The sequence below is a fragment of the Phyllobates terribilis genome, unplaced genomic scaffold (genome assembly GCF_046119375.1).
Source record: "Phyllobates terribilis strain yellow unplaced genomic scaffold, ASM4611937v1 Scaffold_2__4_contigs__length_985480577, whole genome shotgun sequence".
Lineage (NCBI taxonomy): Eukaryota > Metazoa > Chordata > Amphibia > Anura > Dendrobatidae > Phyllobates > Phyllobates terribilis.
In genome coordinates this window covers 121,038,649-121,063,861 of record NW_027362762.1, presented here as the reverse complement: position 1 = coordinate 121,063,861, position 25,213 = coordinate 121,038,649, and the positions used below count along the sequence as shown (strand labels likewise).

The 25,213-nt window shown below is 41.7% G+C and overlaps 1 protein-coding gene across 2 annotated transcripts in view; it reads left to right on the top strand.

Moving 5' to 3' along the window:
• SUPT20H (SPT20 homolog, SAGA complex component) overlaps positions 1–25,213 on the top strand; it is a 99,442-nt gene that overhangs the window by 12,305 nt on the left and 61,924 nt on the right. For both annotated transcript variants that reach the window (XM_073662562.1, XM_073662561.1), the window contains exons 2-9: positions 2,650–2,740; positions 4,216–4,251; positions 6,221–6,279; positions 8,144–8,210; positions 11,097–11,223; positions 11,546–11,649; positions 12,880–12,996; positions 18,739–18,792. In XM_073662562.1, the coding sequence (XP_073518663.1) occupies positions 2,650–2,740; positions 4,216–4,251; positions 6,221–6,279; positions 8,144–8,210; positions 11,097–11,223; positions 11,546–11,649; positions 12,880–12,996; positions 18,739–18,792 (655 nt within the window). The remainder of the gene's footprint in view (positions 1–2,649; positions 2,741–4,215; positions 4,252–6,220; positions 6,280–8,143; positions 8,211–11,096; positions 11,224–11,545; positions 11,650–12,879; positions 12,997–18,738; positions 18,793–25,213) is intronic.

Genomic DNA, 25,213 nt, shown 5'->3' with positions numbered 1-25,213 from the left:
CAGAATCAACCTGCTCATGAAATACTTATTTAAATGCTTTGAATCCAGAAATGTAATACATTTTTTTTTTTAAGTTGGAAGTGGTTCCAGAAATATGAAGTTTTATTATTAAGGGATTTCCATCATACAATAATGCATGTGCTAGAAATCCAAGCGGCCAAATTAATTCTTTAGCATAAAACACATAAACAAATTTTTTTTGGCCAGTAGAGCACACTTTTCTAGCTTCCCAAACTTACCATATACACTCGAGTATAAGCCGAGGTACCTAATTTTACCATAAAAACTGAGAGAACTTGTTGACTCGAGTATAAGCCTAGGGTGGGAAATGCAGCAGCTACTGGTAAATTTCCCCAATCCTGGTATGCATGACCCCCTCATCCCCAATCCTGGCATGTATAGCCCCATCACTGCACACATAAAAAAATAAACATTTATACTCCCCTTCCTTTCTCACCTCTGCTCCAGCGCTGCTTCCTGTTCTGCTGCGTCACAGCCATGCGCTCTCAGACGCTGATGTGAGCTGCCGGCATATTCACTCCTCTGCACGCCGGGACTATGTGCGTTGAGAAGAGTGAATACGCATTCTCTTTAGTAGCTGGAACTGTCAGCAGGAGCTGCGGCTCAGCGCTCCTCCGTGCCCGCTACTAAAGAGAATGAATATTCATTCTTCTCCACGCCCATGTGAGTGGAGAGGGGTGAATATTCATTTCCCTTTAGCACCGGGCACACATGGTAGCTGCAGCAGCGGTTACTGCGTGTGCCCCGCTCCTCCTCTGCCGCAACCCCCCCCGTCCACTATCCACCAACGGAATTTCTATATACTTGAGTATACAGTTAGGTCCATATATATTTGCACAGAGACAACATTTTTCTAATTTTGGTTCTAGACATTACCACAATGAATTTTAAACAAAACAATTCAGATGCAGTTGAAGTTCAGACTTTCAGCTTTCATTTGAGGGTATCCACATTAAAATTGGATGAAGGGTTTAGGAGTTTCAGCTCCTTAACATGTGCCACCCTGTTTTTAAAGGGACCAAAAGTAATTGGACAATTGACTCCAAGGCTATTTCATGGACAGGTGTGGGCAATCTATTCGTTATGTCATTCTCAATTAAGCAGATAAAAGGCCTGGAGTTGATTTGAGGTATGGTGCTTGCATTTGGAAGGTTTTGCTGTGAAGTAAACATGCGGTCAAAGGAGCTCTCCATGCAGGTGAAGCAAGCCATCCTTAAGCTGCAAAAACAGAAAAAACCCATCTGAGAAATTGCTACAATATTAGGAGTGGCAAAATCTACAGTTTGGTACATCCTGAGAAAGAAAGAAAGCACTGGTGAACTCATCAATGCAAAAAGACCTGGGCGCCCACGGAAGACAACAGTGGTGGATGATAGCAGAATAATCTCCATGGTGAAGAGAAACCCCTTCACAACAGCCAACCAAGTGAACAACACTCTCCAGGAGGTAGGCGTATCAATATCCAAATCTACCATAAAGAGAAGACTGCATGAAAGTAAATACAGAGGGTTCACTGCACGGTGCAAGCCACTCATAAGCATTAAGAATAAAAAGGCTACACTGGACTTTGCTAAAAAATATCTAAAAAAGCCAGCACAGTTCTGGAAGAACATTCTTTGGACAGATGAAACCAAGATCAACCTCTACCAGAATGATGGAAAGAGAAAAGTATGGCGAAGGCGTGGTACAGCTCATGATCCAAAGCATACCACATCATCTGTAAAATACGGCGGAGGCAGTGTGATGGCTTGGGCATGCATGGCTTCCAGTGGCATTGGGTCACTAGTGTTTATTGATGATGTGACACAGGATAGAAGCAGCCGAATGAATTCTGATGTATTCAGAGCCATACTGTGTGCTCAGATCCAGCCAAATGCAGCCAAACTGATTGGTCGTCGTTTCATACTACAGATGGACAATGACCCAAAACATAAAGCCAAAGCAACGCAGGAGTTTATTAAAGCAAAGAAGTGGAATATTCTTGAATGGCCAAGTCAATCACCTGATCTCAACCCAATTGAGCATGCATTTCACTTGTTAAAGACTAAACTTCAGACAGAAAGGCCCACAAACAAACAACAACTGAAAACAACCACAGTGAAGGCCTGGCAGAGCATCAAAAAGGAGGAAACACAGCGTCTGGTGATGTCCATGAGTTCAAGACTTCAGGCAGGCATTGCCAACAAAGGGTTTTCAACCAAGTACTAGAAATGAACATTTTATTTACAATTATTAAATCTGTCCAATTACTTTTGGTCCTTTTAAAAACAGGGTGGCACATGTTAAGGAGCTGAAACTCCTAAACCCTTCATCCAATTTTAATGTGGATACCCTCAAATGAAAGCTGAAAGTCTGAACTTCAACTGCATCTGAATTGTTTTGTTTAAAATTCATTGTGGTAATGTCTAGAACCAAAATTAGAAAAATGTTGTGTCTGTCCAAATATATATGGACCTAACTGTTTACCCGAGTATAAGCTGAGGGGGGCTTTTTCAGCACAAAAATATATACTCGAGTATATACAGTATTTGTTTTGGAACTCGGGCTGCTGGTGAAATAATATATTAATCAGTGACCTACAGAAATGTCCTGTATACTTTGGTCTTACCTCTGCTTTTGTTATTTCAGCACATTAATCACTACAGATGAAGGTGACCATGATGACACATACTGTGTGACTTGCTCCTCTGGCTTGTACAGACCACTTGCATTCACAATGGTGAGTAGGCCTATTGTATAGTTCTGTGAACTCACCGTGGATATAAAAAGTCTACACATCCTTGTTTAAAATACCAATTTAATTTCAGGTGAATAGATCATACTAAGAAGAATAATTTCAGAACTTTTTCCACCTTTAATGTCCCCCATAATCTGAACAAATCCATTGAGAAAAAAACAAACAAATCTTTTTGGGAGGAAAAAGAAAAATAATGATGAACTGAACTAATGTGATTACATAAATATGCACACCCATACACTTATACTTTGTTGAACTACTCTTTGAATTTATGACAACGTTCAGTTTACTTCGGTAGTAGTCTATTAGCATGGCACATCTAGAATTGGCAATCTTTTGCCCTCTCTTCCTTGCAGTAGTGCTCCAAAAATATCTGCGATGACATCTCAGGTTTTCTCTTTGATTCCGGTCTAGGCTCTGGCTGGGCCATTAAAAAGCTTTAATCTTCTTCTGGTGAAGCCATTCTAGTGTTGATTTGGAGGTATGCTTAGGGTCGTTATCATGTTGAAAGGTGAAATTCACCTTCAGCTTTTTAGCAGAGACCTGAAAAGACCAGTTGCCAAAAAACAGCCCCAAAGTATAATGCTGCCTCCATCTTGCTTCACTGTGGGTATGGTCATCTTCTGGTGATGCACAGTGTTGGCTATGCGACAAACATACCTTTTGGCATTATGGGACCAAGGGTTTTTTTTTTGGCCTTAAGACCTTAATACGTTTTTCCCACATGCTTTTGGCAGACATGATGTAGGGTTTGGCGGAACGTAGTCAGGATTGGATGTTTTTCTTAGTAAGGAAAAGGCTTCCGTCTTGCCATCATACCCCACAGGCCAGACATAAGAAGAAAACTGGTGTTTGTAGTCTCATACAGTACACAACCATTACTTGCCTGCAGCTCCTTTAATGTTGCTGTTGGCCTCTTTGCAGCCTCTCAGACCAATTTTCTTCTCGTCTTCAATCAACTTTTGTGGGACGTCCAGTTCTGGGTATTGTCACTGTTGTGCCAGATTTAAGCCACTTCTTGATGACCGTCTTCACCACTACTTAAATTGGATGATCAGGAGGGGTTACCGGAAGTGGGACCCTTGCCAATATGATATTAATGGTCTGACCTAAGAATAGACCATCCATAACAATCTTCAGAAGCAACCTTTAAATTGGCAGGCGGTGCGTGTGTGTGTGTTGAGAAAATTTTTTGCTTCTGTGTCCTGTAGGTTCATGTTTTGGTTTACATGGATAATGGCCGCATGTAGTAATCATCTCGCTGTGGGATCATACTGCCGTCCCGTCCACACGTAGCTACTCAGCATTGTAAATCCTGGTGACTGCCCAGCACTGACCCCTACGGGAGACCTGTATTAAGGATCTGAAATCAGTTCTGAAGTCCACAATTGAGACATTTTCAGAATAAAAAGCTTATTTAAATGTGTATTTCTGACTTCATCTTGTTTTGCTTCCAGCAACAGACGTTGGAGTTGGCACTGGATCGGGCTGAGGTAATTCTTTTCTGTGCTCTCTCTTCTTAGTGTATATATAGGAAGCCATGAACAGCGGCCAGTTTAGATGACCTGTAAAAATGTAGAATTGAGACGTTTCCCATATTGTAGGGCTGGAAGGATATAAAGAAAGTCTATATCTAATATTAGTAAGTTGCATATAAAGCAATTCCCTCATATAATACACCTGCGTTTCCCCCTGTAGCAATGCATACTCCATGCATCTGAGTGTTGTGTAAAGTAGCTTGTGACTGCTCATAGAGTCCTTCACCTCTCCGAGTCCTGCTAAGTGCACAACACTCTACTGACCAAAGAGGGGATTTTCTTCTACTATCGAATTGGTATATACAGCGGGTGACATAAGTATTGAACACGTCAGCAATTTTCTAAGTAAATATATTTCTAAAGATGCTATTGACATGAAATTCTCACCAGATGTTGCTAACAGCCCATCCAATCCACACAGGCAAATAAATAAAACCACAGATGTCCATAAATCTAAGTTATGTGTGATAATAATAAGAAATGACACATGGAAAATGTATTGAGCACATGGAGAAAGAGAGGTGCATAAAGCCATGGAAAGTCATGACACCAGCTGAAATCTATCAGTAATTAGAAATCAGTCCTGCCACCAGTGAAAAATAATATCAGCTGGTTCAACTGATGGCCTATAAAAACGTGTCTCATTACCAAGGTGCCACACAAGAAATGTCTCATGATGGGTAAAACCAGTGAGTTGTCTCAAAACCTTTGCAACCTTATTGTTGCAAAACATACTGATGGCATTAGTTACAGAAGAATTTCTAAACTACTGAAGGCTCCAGTAAGCACTGTTGGGGCCATAATCCAGAAGTGGAAAGATCATCACATGCAGTGGTCATGTGGAGTTAAGTGAGGGCCCACCCTCTGTTGCAGAACTCGTGCTCATCTGTCCTGGTGGAGGGGGTTGAACACTGCACTCGCAATTTAATGTTTATCACCTATCATGTGGGCAGATAATAAATGTTAAAAGGCTTGTCCCTTACTTTATTATTTAAAGATGTTGTCCTCTACTTTTTGATTTGATGACCTATCCATGGGATAGGTCATCAATGTCTGATTGGTCAGGGTCTGACACCGGCACCCCCGCTGATCACCTGTTCTTGGTGTTGGCGGCCGCTGGCTGGAAGTACTCACTTGTTGAGCTGCCCAGTCTTCTGGTAGTACCCTGTGGTGGCCGCTATCAGAAGACTGCCAGCTCTACAAGTAAGTACTTTTGGATGGCGGCCACTGACACCGATAACAGCTGACCGGTGGGGATGCCTGGTGTTTGACCCCTACCGATCAGACATTGAGGATGGGTCACCAATCAAAAAGGAGTGGACAACCTCTTTAAAAATAATGAAAGAAGCATTCATACTTACCAATCCCATCATGGTTGCTCCTCGTTACTGCTTCCGTTGAGGGAGTTTTATGACATGAGCTGACTCTGATTCCCTGCAGCAGTCATGTTTCGTCCAAGCCAGAAGAGCGAGTAGAAACTGTTTCTTGTGGATCACATGTAATGTGACTATGGCAGGTAGTCACAGGCCACTGATTGGCTGCATTGGTCACCTGAATGCCCCCAGAGAATGAACCATGGATTCTGGTGGGGACAATGGCATTAGTACCTGAGAGCAGCCAGGGTCCTGTTGGTAAGTGGGTGTTTCTGTTATTTAGGACCACCATAGGCCTATTTTTATGATAATATAAAGTAGGAGACAACCCCTTCAATGCCTAGAATATCTGTTAACCCATTTTTCTTACATACTGAAAAATGAAGAATATTAACTTTCAGCACACGTAGAAGAGGAAAATTCTTCTCAGAGCTTAAATAATGTGTGATTCCCTTTAAAAATGTTTCTACAATATGCTGATCCGACCAAGAGAGAAAAAAAACTTGACAGTAATGAAATTTATAGCAGAGCTTCTTTTTACTTTTTTCCAGTATGTCATCGAGAGTGCCAGACAGAGACCTCCAAAACGCAAGCATTCATCCGGGTCGAGGTGATTTCCAGTCTTCCTTGCCATTAGTCTTGTGTGACGGACGTGGCGGGTATTGTCATGTAGACAATGAAGTATCCGTTCCATGCACATTGGGTGATTTCCATTCTGAGCACAGTTTGGTCCACAAGGTTCTCAGGCTAAAACCTCTTTTCTTCTTGCCTACCAGTTCTCAGGTTTCCTGCTTTTTATGGCTGGTTTCAGCTGCTCGTATGGAAATCCAATTATGTTCACAGGGAAGCGAGCGCTGAGTGCCAGTAGATGTGTGTTAGTAAGAAGCTGCTGTGTACGGGCCAGATGTCACCGCGCAGCGCTGCGCTCACTGACACGCTAATGTGACACCGGACTGACTGCGGGGGCTTAGCCTCATCTGGAAACCTCTTAGAGTTGTGTTATAATAGATGGCTCCTCTATTGTATGAGCATCTGTACTGACCCACAAGATCATGCTGCAGATGCTTACATACAGTCATGAAGAAAACTAAGTACACCCTCTTTGAATTCTATGATTTTGCAAATTGGGACATAAAAAAAATAATCTGCTCCTTTTTAAAATGTCTTAAAATTATACAATCTCAGATGGAGTCATAATTTAACAAAAACTAAGTGCAAAACCAGTGTATTAAATATTGAGTACACCCTTACAGGTTCGTTAGGAATTAAGAGTGTCATTTGCAGCCAGGGGTTGCTAATCAAATGTCCTTGAGTAATTGTTCATCAGCTAGTGTGACATCTTCTATAAAAGCTGAAGTTTAGGCATTTTTCTGGTCTGGAGCATTAGGGTGTGTTGTTAACACAATGCCAAGGAGGAAAAACCTCAGCAATGATCTTAGGGAAGTAATGACTGCTAACCATCAAGCTTTTTGAGTCAATATTATTATCATTCACTTACCGTATTTTGCGGATTATAAGACACACTGGATTATAAAACTCATCCCAAATTTTGAGGGGGTGGGGGGTAAAAGGTAAGGTGTCCAGTGGAGGTAAGAGTGGGGCGATGCTGAAGACTCCCTGGCTGGTAGGAGGAGGTATTCGGTAGTGCGTGGGCTCTACCAACATTTTGTGACATCCTGGAGCCCCCCACTTTCCATGCTTTTCATGCTGGAAGCAGCGCATGCCTAATTGAGATCAGCCATCAGCCATTTTCCTGAAGTCCACCGCATAGAAGAAAGTGCGGGGCTCCGGGCTTTTACAAAATGTCAGCGGAGCCCACCACTACCGAATACCTCCTCCTACCAGCCTGGGATCCGCAGCGCTATTATTCCACAACTCTATACAGACATTATCATCACTGTCCCCAATGGACCTCACAATCTAGATTCCCTATCAGTATGTCTTTGTAATGTGGAAGGAAACCCATGCAAACACTGGGAGAACATACAGTACAAACTCCTTACAGATGTTGTCCTTGGTGGGATTTGACCCCAGGACCCCCAGCGCTGCAAAGCAGCAGTGCTAACCACTGAGCCACCGTGTTTCCCATTTATGAGTCACTTTCTACAGAAATTGCAGCATGAACAGTTCTAGTCCATCTTACAAACCAGAATAGTGCATATAATGGAAGGCTGGTCCTGAATCCATACAGAATATGGACGAGCAAACAGAGCCGATCACATCTGTAGTTTGCAGATGTGACTGGCCGTTTTTGGATACGGCCTTCTGAACTTGGCCCAAGGCCCAAACTGTTGGTCCTCAATTTCTGCAAAAAAAAAACAAAATCGCCACATCTTGCAATGTGCACTTTTAGTTTAGTGGCTTTTAGGTCATCTCGACATCAGATGTGTGTGATATATAATGCATGTTCCAGTTTCTGAATAATATCTGCTTTATATAATAATGTCTGTGTGTCGTCTTTATTTTGTCCCTAGGAAATCTTTGTTCCATAAGCTGTATGACCTGTACATAGAAGAATGTGAAAAAGAACCGGAAGTGAAGGTAAATGGGCAGGAACATTGTAGATGACTCTAGGGAACATAACACTTTTTGGAAATGTCCTTCAGCCCGTGTGACAGTATTCTGCTTTATTAGCACAAGTGGTGCAAGGTGTCGGTGTGGTTTTTGGGCGAGGACGCTCTTCATGTAGAAGTGGAGTATGAGCTTTTTCTCCTGTGCATTAGATTGGAAACCTCTGTCCGGAGCGCGATTCCCTCTCCTCCTGCCATTAAATATGATTTCATCTCCTCTCAATGTCGGGCTAACCTCTAGCTCACGCTTCCCCCTTGTTTGTCGCTGGAAACCATTACCCCTGCTGCTTCACCGTGTAGATTAATTTAATATTTCAAGCATGTACTTTGTCTCCTAGGTACTAATTGAGGCACATATGGACCCGATTAGCTGGACATGCAGACAGGCAGTGACCTCATGGCTCCAGGTAGCCACGGGTGGTCTTTAGATTTTTTTTTTCCTGTTCATATTATAGCCTAAATGAAAAGTAAGAACGTGCAGCTATTTTATTTCTTTTCTCTTTTTTTTTTGTCATTTTGTGAGGTCAAATACTTGCTGATTTCTGTTGGTTTTCATTGTTTTTTTTTTAATGCAAAAATAGTAGTTATCAAATATTAGAACGTAAGTTGACGGGCCAAATCAAAGTCATTGGGATCTATTTCAAAATGGATCCATCTGTCAAAGCGATCTTGGCGCAGAAGAATAGAAGTCAAATGCAAGTGTGAACAGAGGCCAAAACGTCTTTTATAAAAGGAACCTGGTGTCTGATCTTCCAGGAGGAGCTGAGCATTTAGGATAACTTGTATTTTATTCATTTAAGCCCATGTTCATTGTGAGCCCCGGCAGGCGGCTTTATCAGTGATTGCTAGCACAGTTATACAGAGATGGCTGTCGATCGTTGAATTGACACCTTTTATTTCTAACCTGATGTGTTCGTACTTAAGCCTTAAAAACTTTAATTTAGCCTTCAGTAAACCATTTAAAAAATATATATCCTTGCCTTTGTGCGGAGTACATTTTTTTGGGGAAACTAAATACCTTGTATTGACTGAAATCCTGCTCACTCTGGGCTTTGGGGTCCAGTGGGTGGTCTTAATCAGTGACAGCTGTTTGTATGCACATTTATACAGGGAAGGACCGCCTACTGGACTCCAGAATCAGTGACAGCTATTTGTATGTCCTACTGGACTCCTTAGCTAAGAAACCACAGGGATTTTAATGAATAAAATCCATGTTCTACTGAAACTTTGTCCACAACACTATATAGTAATCTCATCCATATATTAATGCACCTCCAGCTGTACTGCGGATTCCAATATAATCCACAACTAAAGATCCATCATAAATATAACCCTATTTAACTATGACATTATACCTAGGGTAATTATACAGACTACAACATGTCTGTGAGTAAAGGGAGCTCTTTGTTCACTGAATGCTGGAGAGTAAATGCCCTGGCGTTGCTGGATTCTACAGTCCTCTGATGCCTCATGTAGTGGCATCATCACCATACTGTGCGAGCAGAGTGCCATTTGTACACTTATTAATTCCTTCCTCCGACCTGGCAAAATATGCTTTGACAGGTAATGATTTCATTGGGGCATCCCTTCTGTGCCTGTCGATCTCCGCTGTCCTTCATCCAACCCAACACTTCCAGATGCAAATGGGCTTCTTTTGGTCAGCCTCTCCATGTCCTCATGTTATTGCCTGCAACTTGAGCATCCCCTGCATCTGGGCATAACCAAGATGAGGCCGGCGTACTTTGAAAACATGTCTCAATCTCTGCCCCCCCCCTAACCTGATTGACAGCTCCTCAATGTCCTCCCTACTGCTGAGACCTCACACTGCTCAGTACAAGCTGCAGCTGTCAGGCCGGGTGGGTGGTCAGAGGCTGAATACGCTTGGACTCATGAGCTCTTAGGCTGAGTTCACACGATGCGTTTTTCATGCGTTTCCGCGGCGTTTTTGCAGTTGCGGAAACGCCGCGGAAACGCATGAAAAACGCATGGTAGAAGGGCAGCAATGTTCCCCAATTGAAATCCGCATGTGCTGTGCCCATGATGCGGATTTTTCCGCAGCGTAAACGCTGCGGTCAAAAATCTGCAGCATGTCAATTAATTTTGCGGAAACGCTGCTCTTTTGCCGCCATTGACTTGCATTAGACCGCATGGAATCCGCATCACTGTATATGTTGATGCGCTTTTCATGCGGTCTAATGTGCGGATGGTACCCGGGTGTGGAGGAGAGGACTCTCATCCAGACCTAGGTACCATTAAAAAAAAAAGAATAAAATAAAAAATATATATATTCTCACCTTCTGACGGCCTGCGCAGCGCTCCTGCTTGGTTCGCGGCACTTCGGGGTTGAATGAAGAAGGACCTTCGCTGACGTCAGAGTCATGTGACGGGTCACGTGACGCTGACGTCAGAAGGTCCTAAAGTCTTCACTGCCGGCAGCCGGGACCGAGCGAAGCAAGACACTGGGGGCCATCAGAGGGTAAAGTATATATTTATTTTTATTTTTTGACATTCGCACACTATATAAATCCATGCCGGTTGCATGGATTTATATAGTGTAAAGTTGACAAGCACTTTCCAAGTGATGCTAAAATCGCTTGGGAAGCGCTTGTCAACCCGCATGCGGAAATGAAAGTGAAGAACGCTTCACATCCGCATGTCCCTGGCAGGAAACCACATGTACAATCCGCATGCGTTTTTTTCTGCCAGAGAGATGCAGAAACGCTCAGGAAAAAATCCTGACCATTTCTGCATCGTGTGCACATACCCTAACTCTGTAGCTTGACTTTTTATATGCTCATTGTGATGTCCTTAAAATTACAGACTGTACTTTTTCTCTTTTTTTTTTTTTTTTCTTCAGAACCTAAGACGAAATGTGAATCTTCTGGAGAAGCTCGTAGCGCAAGAGTCTCTCTCCTGCTTGGTGGTCAATCTCTACCCTGGAAATGAAGGCTACTCCCTAATGCTCCGGGGCAAGAACGGATCAGGTATTCGGATTATGGAAAACAATTAATGGCAACTGACTTCTTGATTCTCTCACTTTGCTCTAACTTCGTAGAACTAGAGATCATGTCCTGTAGCTTTTATACAAAGCTGTCGGATTTTTGAAACTAATTGTAACCACACAAGTTTGCCGACTTTTTCAGCACTGAAATGGCTGATAGCTTGGGATTAACTCTAATATGAAGATGCATATGGTTTTATTTCATTATGTCTTTTTTGAGATAGAGCAAAAATCTTTTAAAAGTAGAATCTAATTATCCCCCACCCCCCTGTTAATCTGCTTTTTATCTTTTTTTTTCTTTGCAGATTCGGAAACCATCAAGCTGCCTTATGAGGAAGGAGAGCTGTTGGACTACATAGATGCAGAAGAATTGCCACCGATTTTAGTAGACCTTCTGGAAAAGGCTCAGGTTTTTAATCCTTTGATATCCTTTTGGCTACAGATTATGATTGTATGCTGCCACCATAGCAGTTTCACAAATGAGATATGGACATCCAGATTTCAAAAGTTCCTCAATAAAGTGTCTTTTTATTTATTTTTTTTCTAATTCTTTGGGTCCTAGCTAGCTGCATAACGGACCTTTTTTTGTTTTTATCTCTTTTCAACTTTTATCACTATCTAGGCAGATTTAGAGAATGGGTCGCTGACCAAGAAATTAAGTTCCCCCACCTCCACTATTTTTTAGGCAGTTGTTATATAGATGTGCACCCAAATATTTTCACGAGTCCTGCTTTTGATGCACTCAAGATGCAGCGACAACACCGGAAGTCAATAGGAGAATAGCTATGGGAAAATCAACAATGAAGTCCTTGGACAAGGTCTTCAAATCGAGGAACACTTCACTGGCGATAAAGACACGGCTCGTCCATAGTCTGGTCTGTGGTAACATGCGCGTGTGAAACTTGGAAGATAGACTCAAGACAGAAGAATAATCGATGCCATTGAAATGTGGTGCGGGAGAAGGATGTTATCAGTACCATGGATGGCCAGAAGAACAAATCAAGCCAGACATGTTACTCAAAGCAAGAATCACCAAGCTACGACTTGACTACTTTGGCCACATTGTACAAAGAGGAATCACTGGAGACGGACATCATGGTCAGAAGAATAAAAAAGGCAAAGAGGAAGACCAGCAACCCGATGGCTTGATACTGTCAAGGAAATGGTGGAAAAGACCCTGGTGGACCTATCTAGGCTTGCACAAGATCGACCTTCCTACAGAGCATTCATCCATCAAGTCCCCATGGATCGAGAGAAAGCTAAAGCCCTAAAAAAAAAACAAGAACTGCCTTTGAAACTTTTGTACTGTCAGATAATGCCTATATAACAGTGACATGTTTCCCAACTAAAAAACACAATGAGCTGCATAGTGAAGGGGTTAATAGTAACACTCCTGGTGGCTTGGGTTAATAAAAATGTGCAAACTTCAGGTTCCTGGGATTCCAGATCTTGAGAACTCTTAGGAAGTGGGACCTTGGTAAGGACCTAGTATGACACCCCTAATGCCAGGCTTAGCATGTGAGGTGACTAGATGCTTAGGTCACAATATACCAAAGTATGAAAAAGAGCAATGGGGTGGAGGTTGGTAATATTTAGATATATTCACCTATTGAGAGGTTAAAAAATGATTTCTATGCAGGTAAATATTTTCCACTGTGGGTGTGTAATCGCTGAAGTACGGGACTACAGGCAATCTGGCAACTTAAAGTCACCAACGTATCAAACCAGGCACGTTCTTCTGAGGCCAACCATGCAGGTGAGCGTTACAGGTGCACATGATCAATATTAAAGGAGCAACAGGTTCTCTGGTCTCATATATTATACAAGCAGCGCCTGACAGTCCCTGGCTGCGGGATGGTAGGAGCTGACGTTCATGGAACCATAACACCATAGTAATCTAAATTATAAATTAATAATAGATAAAAATGAGGAGAAATAAGATTATGTTGACTCCTGGGATTAATACGGTTTTCCTGTATAGATGACCAGTAATAAGTTTACCTATAGCGAAGTTGATTAAAGAGGACCTGTCACCCTCCCAACTCCCTTTATTTCCCACTCAGATCATAAGACTTATCCTTTAAGGGACATTTAAATACATATTTTTTTACCTGATTTCCCCTATATATTCCCAGTTACGGGAGAAATTCCGCTTCCTGGCTGTATAGCAGAGCTGATCTGCATTTCTTGGGACTCTTCCCTACACCCAGCCATCACATGACCACTGGGTCCAGAGAAGGAAGCACTATTAGCGCCAGTGCTTGGGAAGGCAGAGGCTGTAATAAACCATCTCTGCCTTCTCTGTAAGGAGTCTGGCTGTGTTTAGGAGTCACTGCCTTTCCAGTGGATAACTGATTATTTGTTATTTCCAGAATACCCTTTTTATTTCTAGTCAAAAGCTTCTTCTGTATCGATGCATACAGATGTGAGTTTTCTATGTAGTTTGCATTGTGAATTCATAGACTTTCATAAGGTGATTTAAGAGGTGTCGTCTCTTATTCTCCTTTGTCCGCTTCCGTCGAATAGAAAACCTAATATCAGCAATACGTTGTATTTTTATTAGAAACAGTGAGCCTCTAATCAATTTCCTGCGTGACTCTTCAGGCATGAAGTTCTAGGAAACAAGTATGAACACTACCATATTTTTTCCATCAGTGGTGACTGTTGCCGTACATTAGTCCATAAGTTCATGTATCTTGGAATGTTAGATCCACTTGTGTAATCCATTTAACTTATATTCTTTCTGGACGGGAGGCGGCATTGAAGGATGGTGCCAATATTTAAAAATGAAAATATTTCCTTAGTATGGATTTTTTCGTTTTCAGTAGGGATTATAAGGCCCTGTGCTGGCCCTGAGGAATGTTCCATGCGATGTATGATTTACTGCTCTGAAGCTTGGGGCAGTAGTTGTGGAAGGGAAGAAAGTGAGTCATTATGAGAATGTACAGACTTTAGTGTTACTTGTGAGTGGAGGTGGGAAAAGTCCTAATTATGTTCCAGTAGTGAGAGGTTTACCCCATAGCAAGATATAATTTATATATTATAATATACAGTACAGACCAAAAGTTTGGACACACCTTCTCATTTAAAGATTTTTCTGTATTTTCTTGACTATGAAAATTGTACATTCACACTGAAGGCATCAAAACTATGAATTAACACATGTGGAATTATATACTTAACAAAAAAGTGTGAAACAACTGAAAATAAGTCTTATATTCTAGGTTCTTCAAAGTAGCCACCTTTTGCTTTGATGACTGCTTTGCACACTCTTGGCATTCTCTTGATGAGCTTCAAGAGGTAGTCACTGGAAATGGTCTTCAAACAATCTTGAAGGAGTTCCCAGAGATGCTTAGCACTTATTGGACCTTTTGCCTTCACTCTGCGGTCCAGCTCACCCCAAACCATCTCGATTGGGTTCAGGTCTGGTGACTGTGGAGGCCAGGTCATCTGGCATAGCACCCCATCACTCTCTGTCTTGGTCAATTAGCCCTTACACAGCCTGGAGGTGTGTTTGGGGTCATTGTCCTGTTGAAAAATAAATGATGGTCCAACTAAACGCAAACCGGATGGAATAGCATGCCGCTGCAAGATGCTGTGGTAGCCATGCTTGTTCAGTATGCCTTCAATTTTTAATAAATCCCCTACAGGGTCAACAGCAAAGCACCCCCACACCATCACACCTTCTCCTCCGTGCTTCACGGTGGGAACCAGGCAGGTAGAGTCCATCCGTTCACCTTTTCTGCGTCGCACAAAGACACGGTGGTTGGAACCAGAGATCTCAAATTTGGACTCATCAGACCAAAGCACAGATTTCCACTGGTCTAATGTCCATTCCTTGTGTTCTTCAGGCCAAACAAGTCTCTTCTGCATGTTGCCTGTCCTTAGCAGTGGTTTCCTAGCAGCTATTTTACCATGAAGGCCTGCTGCACAACGTCTCCTCTTAACAGTTGTTGTAGAGATGTGTCTGCTGCTAGAACTCTGTGTGGCATTGACCTGGTCTCTAATCTGAGCTGCTGTTAACCTGCGATTTCTGAGGCTGGTGACTCGGATAAACTTATCCTCAGAAGCAAAAGTGACTCTTGGTCTTCCTTCCCTGGGGCGGACCTCATGTGAGACAGTTTCTTTGTAGCGCTTGATGGTTTTTGCAACTGCATTTGGGGACACTTTCAAAGTTTTCCCAATTTTTCGCACTGACTGACCTTCATTTCTTAAAGTAATGATGGCCACTCGTTTTTCTTTACTTAGCTGCTTTTTTCTTGCCATAATACAAATTCTAACAGTCTATTCAGTAGGACTATCAGCTGTGTATCCACCAGACTTCTGCACAACACAACTGATGGTCCCAACCCCATTTATAAGGCAAGAAATCCCACTTATTAAACCTGACAGGGCACACCTGTGAAGTGAAAACCATTTCCGGTGACTACCTCTTGATGTTTATCAAGAGAATGCCAAGAGTGTGCAAAGCAGTCATCAAAGCAAAAGGTGGCTACTTTGAAGAACCTAGAATATAAGACATATTTTCAGTTGTTTCACACTTTTTTGTTAAGTATATAATTCCACATGTGTTAATTCATAGTTTTGATGCCTTCAGTGTGAATGTACAATTTTCATAGTCATGAAAATACAAAAAAAATCTTTAAATGAGAAGGTGTGTCCAAACTTTTGGTCTGTACTGTATGTGTGTGTATATACTGTGGGGAAAACAAGTATTTGATACACTGTCGACTTTCCAAGTTTTCCCACCTACAAAGAATGGAGAGGTCTGTAATTTTTACCTTAGGTACACTTCACCTGTGGGAGACCGAAACTAAAAGTAAATCCAGAAAATCACATTGTATGATTATTACATAATTTGCATTTTATTGCATGAAATAAGTATTTGATACAATAGGAAAACAGAACTTAATATTTGGTACAGAAACCTTTGTTTGCAATTACAGAGGTCAGACGTTTCCTGTAGTTCTTGACCACGTTTGCACACACTGCAGCAGGGATTTTGGCCCACTCCTCCATACAGATCTTCTCCAGATCTTTCAGGTTTTGGGGCTGTCGCTGGGCAACATTGAGTTTCAGCTCCCTTCAAAGATTTTCTATTGGGTTCAGGTCTGGAGACTGGCTAGGCCACTCCAGGACCTTGAAATGCTTCTTACGGAGCCACTCCTTAGTTGTCCTGGCTATGAGTTTCGAGTCATTGTCATGCTGGAAGACCCAGCCACAACCCATCTTCAATGCTCTTACTGAGGGAAGGAGGTTGTTGGCCAAAATCTTGCGATCCATGGCCCCATCCATCCTCCCTTCAATACGGTGCAGTCGTCCTGTCCCCTTTGCAGAAAAGCACCCCCAAAGTATGTTTCTCCCACCGTGCTTCATGGTTGGGACTGTTCTTTGAGTTGTACTCATCCTTCTTCTTCCTCCAAACATGGCGAGTGGAGTTGATACCAAAAAGTTCTATTTTGGTCTCATCTGACCACATGACTTTCTCCTATGCCTCCTCTGGATCATCCAGATGGTCATTGGCGAACTTCAAACGGTCCTGGATATGTGCTGCCATGACCAGGGGGACCATGCGTGTCCTGCAAGATTTTAATCCATGAAGGTGTAGTGTGTTACTAACGGTAATGTGTGAGACTGTTGTCCCAGCTCTCTTCATGTTGACCAGGTCCTCCCATGTAATTCTGGGCTGATTCCTGACCTTTCTCAGAATCATCCTTACCCCATGAGGCGAGATCTGGCATGGAGCCCCAGACAGAGGAAGATTGATAGTCATTTTGTGTTTCTTCCATTTTCTAATAATTATGCCAACAGTTGTTGCCTTCTCACCAAGCTGCTTGCCTATTGTCCTGTAGCCCATCCCAGCCTTGTGCAAGTCTACAATTTTGTCCCTGGTGTCCTTATACAGCTCTTTGGTTTTAGCCATGGTGGAGAGGCTGGAGTGTGATTGAGTATGTGGACAGGTGTCTTTTATACAGGTAACGAGTTCAAACAGGTGCAATTAATACAGGTAATGAGTACAGAGGAGGAGGTCTTCTTAAAGAAGAACTAACAGGTCTGTGAGAGCCAGAATAATTTCTGGTTGGTAGGTGATCAAATACTTATTTCATGCAATAAAATGCAAATTAATTATTTAAAAACCATACAATCCGATTTTCTGCTTTTTATTTTTAAATTCTGTCCCTCACAGGTGAAGTGTATCTATGATAAAAATTACAGACCTCTCCATTCTTTGTAGGTGGGAAAACTTGAAAAATCGGCAGTGTATCAAATACGTATTTTCCCCACTGTATATAATTTTTTTTTTTTGCATTGACCCCATGACACCCATTGATCAACATTATCTGTTTTCTTTGGATGATCCTTTGGTTGTAGGACGTCTCCAGTTCATTATATATCTATCTCTGGCGGTCCCCTTCACAATGTATAAAGTGGTGGTGGTGGCCATGCAGGACACTGAGGTCTTCCTGCAATCAGAAACTAATTACCCAATCCTGTGATTATTTGCTAAGTTTATACGGCACCTTTAACTTTGAATCCCTTTCTAGTATATCTAATAATGCATTTTCTAAACTAGATAATCCCTTTAACTCCTTAAGACCATAACCAATTTTCATCGTGGTGATTGCCAATACCATACGTCTATAGTATGTTGGGTTTTTGTTTTTTTTGTTGCGTGAAAAACATTCAGAACTTTGTTGTAAGCCAAATTTATTTATAATTTTTTTTTTTTTGTCACTTTTTTTTCGAGATTTGTAACTATGCAATCAACATTTCTTTTTATTGCTATCATTCTGGGGTACAATAAATCTACTGTAATCAGTCGTAATCAACACTAGCATTTACGCAAGTTGTAGCCTCATGAAAAATGCCCTCTCTCCTGGGTGTCCAGTGCCGACATCCTGATGACATAATATTGATAGCGACTGGTGGGTTTGCTGGGTTCTGTGTTTGTTCTTTGGAAGGAAGATCCTATTAGATTTTTCTTTATAGAATGGATTAACCAATTATAATGCATTTTGGAAATGTTAAAGCGGTTTGCCAGGATAAAATTTCAGCAACAATGTAGCATGCTGAATTATAACTGTGTGTAATATTTACGCTGTCAGGATTCCTCAATGTTGGCCTGTTATTTGTCGTCATATGCGATTTGCATAGTTGCAGTCACGGGTGGATTAGCTTCTCTGCTTCATTTGTCGGATCATTGAGAGAAGCAGGAAAATAAGCTATGTGGCATGTGACTGCCAGTATACAAATTGCATATGAGCGGTAATGAGACAAATGCTCCAGATAGCAAATGGAGCAGAATCCTAATAGTGTGAACATTGCACATTGTTGGGATTCGGCATGCAACAGTGCTTGCCAAAATTTTCCCCTGGTCTGGAAAAACCCTTTTAACCTCAATAGTAACGTACAGAAAAAGACATAAGATGTGCAAAAAATAAAACTGGGATCCTTTTTTGCTAATGTAAACTTGATTTTTTATTTTTTTGCTCCCCAGACTCTAGTTTCTGACATACATGCCATCACCAGTGACAATCATAAATGGACACAGGTAAATGTTTCCCTTTCTGAATCTGACATTATAGCATATTGTGTCTCTAGGCAAGTACAGTGATAACTTTGTGCTCTGTTCACTAACTCTTGAATGTGTATGAAGATTGTTCTGGAAAGTGTAATTTTATTTAGACTGCACCATTCTCTTTGTGACTGAGGCCGCCTGCACCAGCACCAATTTACCAGTCCTGATCCTTTTAGCAGTCGGCGGTAATTTACTACTGATGAAGAACTGAAGCTGTGTATACGGTACAGGAAGCACTGGCAGTGCTTCCTTCTCCTAGACCTAGCGATCATGTGATCGCTAGGTCCTAACAAACCCAGATAAGCTCTGCAAGCAGGAGGCTAAAATATCCGTCTAAGTTACAGGAAAAATTGGCAATATAAAAATGTATTTAAATCAGGGGTCGACAAAGTTGTTCAGAATCTAGGAGCCAGCCAAAAAATTTAGGAGCCAGAATTTTTTTTAAGCAAACTTGGTTTTTAATTTAACAAAAAAAACATTACAAACGTTATAAACAACATTTTACTTTTAAAGATAATAAATATTATATTTTGATATTTTAGATTTTAGGCAACATTCTAGTGTTTTTCACTTTGCTTTTTGTGGCCATGAACATGCCTTGTGATTTTAGAGCTGAAGTACCAGTGGTCCACAGCCTTGGCAGGATCAAACGCCTTCACAGATGGCCCATTCATGGTGATCATAAACAAGTCACTTAAACTTTCTTCTTGCATCCTTGATCTGAATTTATTTTTGACCATGTTCATCAAACTAAATCCTCTTTCACAACATGAGGTTGAGACAGGGAGCACCGCCACAATCGACAACAGGTTTCCCAGAACTGGAAATCTCTCGGTGTTGGAGAGTGCCAAATCCAGAAGCTCACACAGTTTCTTTCCTTTTCCAAGGACCTTAAACTCATACCACTCATTGAGGAGTGAGTGAATGCATTGGTCATCACTTTCAGGTGGAGATAGCTGTTTACGAAAATGATGAGCCAATGCAGTAATCTCAACCACACCGTAGTCTTGCAATGTTGTTCCTGCTGGCCAGGCAAAGGTGTCAAACACTGCGGTGGATCTTTCAATATTTATATCACTTAGAAATCGCACTGTCAAGTATTTAACTGCATGATTAATTAAATTAGCTTTTTCCTGCTGAATTGATGCAGCTACAGTGTTGCTCAGTCCATGTAGCTGTACATTTTGAAACAGTCCTTGAAGAGATGTTCCTGAGACAAATCTGGCCTCATGTTGTTTTGGTGCATCTCTAAGTGAATTGATTGTTGAAATTGTGCTTTTCACATGCAACTCAATTGTGCTTAAAAAAAGCTCTTCCCTTTGAAATATAAGTGACAAGTTTTTAAGAATTTCCAGATAGTCCAGTAGAAAATGGAGCATGTGAACAAATTTAAAATCTGTGAGCTTTCTCAGTAAACCATGGGCAACTGCAGAGGCACTGTCTTTTTCCGCAGCCACACTTTCTAGGTGGATTGTCACGCATTTCCAGTCTTTGACAAGTGCAGACAGAGCACCGACTTTGCTTGCTACCCATCTGACATTATGCAAGTATTGGAATTTCAGAATTGTAAGCTGCAGGTTTTCTGCTACTTGCTTCAGCTGTCGCATTCTCTTAGGTGAGTATTGATAAAATTGGTAGAGTTTCTTTAAAATAGAGTCAAAATCATCAATTAATTTAGCTTGTTTTACTGAACTTAATACACTTAAGTTCAATCGGTGTGCAACACAGTGAATGCCAATTAAATGACTGATGTTTTGGCGTATTTTCTGCACCAAGCCATTTTCGGTCCCAATCATGCTGGCAGCACCATCTGTACCAATGGCAATCAAGTGACTTGAAGAAAGCCAGCCTACAAGACCAAGTGTTCTAAGTTCTTCTGTGAGCGCTTCTAAATATCCATCTGCAGTAGCCATTTCAAGAGGAGAAACAGAAAGAAATACTTCTTTGACCCTGTTGTCCTTGATGTACCTGACATACAGAATCAGTTGTTCAACCCCTGCTTTGTCAGTTGAGCCATCTAGCATCAAGCTGACATATTTTGCCTCTTTGAGCTCACTGATTAGGTTTTTCCTGATTATTTCTGCAATATGGGAAATGAATTCTTTGCATCTTTTATCGTTTGCATATTCCTGTCGCACAGCACTCCCTAATTTCTCCGTCAACTCTAGCAACCCTTCAAAATCTGTGAAAGGTCTGTTGTTTTTGGCAATATAATAGGCCACATTAAATAGAATGGTCATATGTTTAAAAATGTCTTCATCCATTTTCCTTATACAAGCAGCCAGTGGAGTAGCTTCTGGAGCCAACGCTGCATGTTTAGCCTCCACACAATTTAGATGCTGGAGAGACTTTGCTGCTTTTTGAAGGTTTCAAGTTTAAAGGGTCCTGAAAATCCTTTTACGATCCTAGATGCTTGGTCAGCAATGCCAGGGAAGGAAGCACAAATCTCGCATATAGTTATACCAGTTGTATGGTCAAATTTAAGCCATGCGAGTTCTTTACACCACTCTTGCCTAAATCTCCTGGGTCCAGCAGTTTGACAACGGCTTGTTGATGGGGACTCCTCTGCTGGTGGGTCAACTCTTGTTTCTTCAGTTACCTGTTGCCCGGCACTTTCTACCTGTTGCACTGCGCTTTCAAGAGAGGTCTTTGTAAAGAACTGTGTCATTTTCAGTTGCTTTTCATTTTCTGGTATTCTCTCTGTTGCTCTGCGCTTCATTTTTTTCCTGAACCCAGAAAAGAAAAAAAAATGTGCACTTTGCTCTGCTATGCCAATTATAACTTACACATGATCTCTTTACCCTTCTTTGTCCGAGTGGACGAGGCAGTACTCCGGCTTCGTTCTCCCGGCGGCACCCGACTTTGTTCTTCCAGCAGCACTCCGCAGTCCGCCATATAGTACCCATATAATAATGGGATACACTGTGAATATACTGCCATATAGTAACCATATAATTACAGCATATACTGTGTATATACTGCTATACCCTACTTACAAAAAGATTTAGCAATGTAGGAAACTCCATTCAGTGGTGGTCCAGCAGGATAGGGTCTCTCAGCACTTCTAGAGAAGATTAAAAATCAATCTGCCTTATTATCCATATATTTTATTTTCTAACCATAAGAAGTTTCAAATCCTTTTTTGTAGGAACAACACTTTTCTAAATCAATGAAACAACATACTCACCTTAAATGTTTTTTGGAGGGAAAAGTAAAGATAAATTGTTGTTCCGTTTTTTTCTTGACATTTTTTTTAAAATTTTTACGACTGCTTTAAAAATTGCTTTTTAAAAAAAAATAAATAGATGTCATTACATTTATAAATTTTTTATATTCTCAGTTTTTTTCTCAGAAAAATCAAAGAAACTAATTTTTTTTAAAAAAATGCCTGTTCCGTTTTTTTGTTGACAAACTGTACATATAGACCCCCTCACACACGGCATCTCCCCGGGGAGCACGGCCTTTGTATGTACTTACACAGGTAGTGGGAGATGAGAACGGGCCCCCGGCCACAGCGATCCTTCCCCCGTAACCCAACTCTCCCTGTCCAGTCCCGGAGCATAAGGGGGGCGGAGCAAAGTGGAGAAGGCGGCCTGAGCGATACTGTCCCTGCTTCCTCCGATTGGATGACTCCGTGCAGGAGGTGGGATTGGATTGAGAGTATTTTTTTTCTTCTCAACTCCTCAAGCACCAGGCAACATTTTCTAGGCGCCACTGGCGACCAGGCGCCTGGGTTTGTCGAGCCCTGATTTAAATGTTGAAATACCCCCCAAATGTTTTACTGACTTAATGGGGGTTATAATGTGTGGAAAATAAATTAATCAGTAAATAAAAAAAAAAATTGGAAAAAATGGCCTTTGCTAGTCTGAATTGTTTTTTTTTTCTAGCACTGCCCCTCCTGAAATAAGACGTGTCCAATATATAAAAATAACTTCTTTGAAAGAAGAACACAATGTAAAATACATGTGCATCATTCTGTTGACACTATGCACCTTGGGGAATAAAGGGTCCTTGTTGCCCATAAAATAAAAAAAAATGCAATAAAACATAAGTCTCATTTTCAATTATTTTCCTTCTATAGTTTATACATTGTAAGATGAGGCTCATGGATTATTAAGATATCAGGAGATGGCCTCAGTTATCACACTAGCCATAGATATTACATTGTTGGGCACTCTTCATCTCCATGATTGCTTGGCTGAAAGGGCTTGAATTGTCAAAATGTGCGGGTGGTGCACGTGGTGTATCTGCTGTAATCTGGCACTGGTTATCTTGTGGTAGTAGGGCAATAAGATGAAACAGGAGTTCCTACCTGTTGGATCTTTGCTTTTTCCAAAGGTAGATGTCCTGGAGCTCCTATAGACGTTAGCCTGAATTCTAACGTTTATGGTCAGGGCTTGTGCAGGCGACCGTATAAATCGGATGAGTGCTATCCCGAGTTTTGAAAGATTACACTCGTACCCATGTTATTCAATGAGGCTGTGCAATTTACCTCCAAGAATCAGCCGCCACTCGCCCATTCATGCCTATGGGTCTCTGAAAACCATTTGACATCCAAATGCGGTCCTATTTTCACGGATTGACATAATTAATAGAAAAGGTGGAGAAAATTTTTTTTTTTCCCTCTGAAAAATATCAAACTGATCAGATTATGATTACCATAATCAGACAGATTTTTCTCTGATGGAGAGAAAACTGTCGTGTGATCCTAACCTAAGGCTGAGAAACGCGTCGCACAGCCAAAGATCACGTTATGTCGCTGCTACATTGCAACACCGTGCAAGCGGAGGGGGAGGTATTGTGACTTGCCAGGTACCATGACAAGCAAATCACTATAAATCCAAATGAATCTTGACTTTTTGTGACTTTTTTGTTGCGGTAACTTGTGGGTCGCATACATTCAGTGGCACCATACTGTGATCTGGCAGCGGTATAGTGCCATCTTTGGTTGCGATACATGACTGCGGTTGACTCATCAAGAAGAGGTTGGTACAACAAAACAACTTGGCACTTGTCTTCAAGATCGGCAATAAATTGTCTGCCCACTGCTTTAAATGGAATCTGTCAGCAGGTTTTTGCTGTGCAATCTGAAGACAGCTGGAGATAGAGGCTGAAACACAGAATTCAGGGATGTGTCACTTGTCACAGTGCGAGCTGTAGTTTACGAACTGAAAGATTTATCACTAAGAGATTAACATTGCTGTACTAGTCCAACTCCGCCCCCTCCTGTGATAAGCAGCTCACGGTCTATGGACATTGTGCATACAGAGCCTGGTGTGGGCGGGGTTAGCTTCCTCAGCTCTGCTTCATTCTAAATCTAAAAGCTCTGATTGTGTGAGAACGGCTGCACCCAGTAATCTAAATGATACCTACATTACACTGCTCTCAGATGAGGCAGCAAAAACCTGGTGACAGGTTCCCTTTAATGGCGCTGTAGTGCGCACATGAGACCAATGCTCCAGGCATCAGTTTTTAAGACGTTAAGGGTCCCAGTGGTTGGATCCCTGACATTCGGCACCCAATCACCTATACTATGGATCTGTGACTAGTCCTTATGGCTACCAACCCATTTGAGTTGCCACCTAATACATTTTTACACCGTAAGACAGTTTAAGAACCTGAAGTACAGTACCATTATTATGGGGGGGACTTGTTACTATAGCAGTCTCTGCCTTGTCAGGTTTTCCATGTTCACTTCATGGTATATGATGATGACCGGTTTATTTTATTTGGAGAGGAGCCCTCTGTGGCACATGTGCTCCAGACAGGCGGACACTCAGACATGAGGCGTCTGTCCGCAGCAATTACTGTGCCGGTGCTTTGACAGTAGATTTATGCCAGAGCTCTGCACGGAAAAAAGCCTTTCTGAATGGGCAGCGCCTCTGAGAGGACTAAGACACTGAGGGGAATAATCAGCTAGCTGCTCCTGTTCTAATGGAGCCGGAAAGTTTCTCTCTACGTCTAGAACATTTGATAAATGGCAAAGATTTATCAAACTGCATGTAAAACAGAAAACTGTCCTACCCATAGCAACCAATCACTGTGCAGCTTTCATTTTTCAAGAGCGGAATACGAAACGAAAGCCGCGCTGTGATTGGTTGCTGTGAGAAACAAGAGCAGGTTTTCCTTTTGGATGTGAAACTGTATTTCATTGACAACAGCAGCCAATCACAGAGCTGCTTTAATTTTGATTGTGTTGCTATAGGCAACAAGGCCATGTTTTTATGAATCTGCCCCGATGTGTTCAGGGAATCGCAGACATTTCCAATATAATTTTATTATTGCAATGGCTTTCTTTAGGTATGGGCATAGAGATGAGCGAACCAATTTGTAGCCAATCCAATTCCTTGCACACTCTTTGCTATTCGATCTGAGAAAATTACAGCAGAATGGC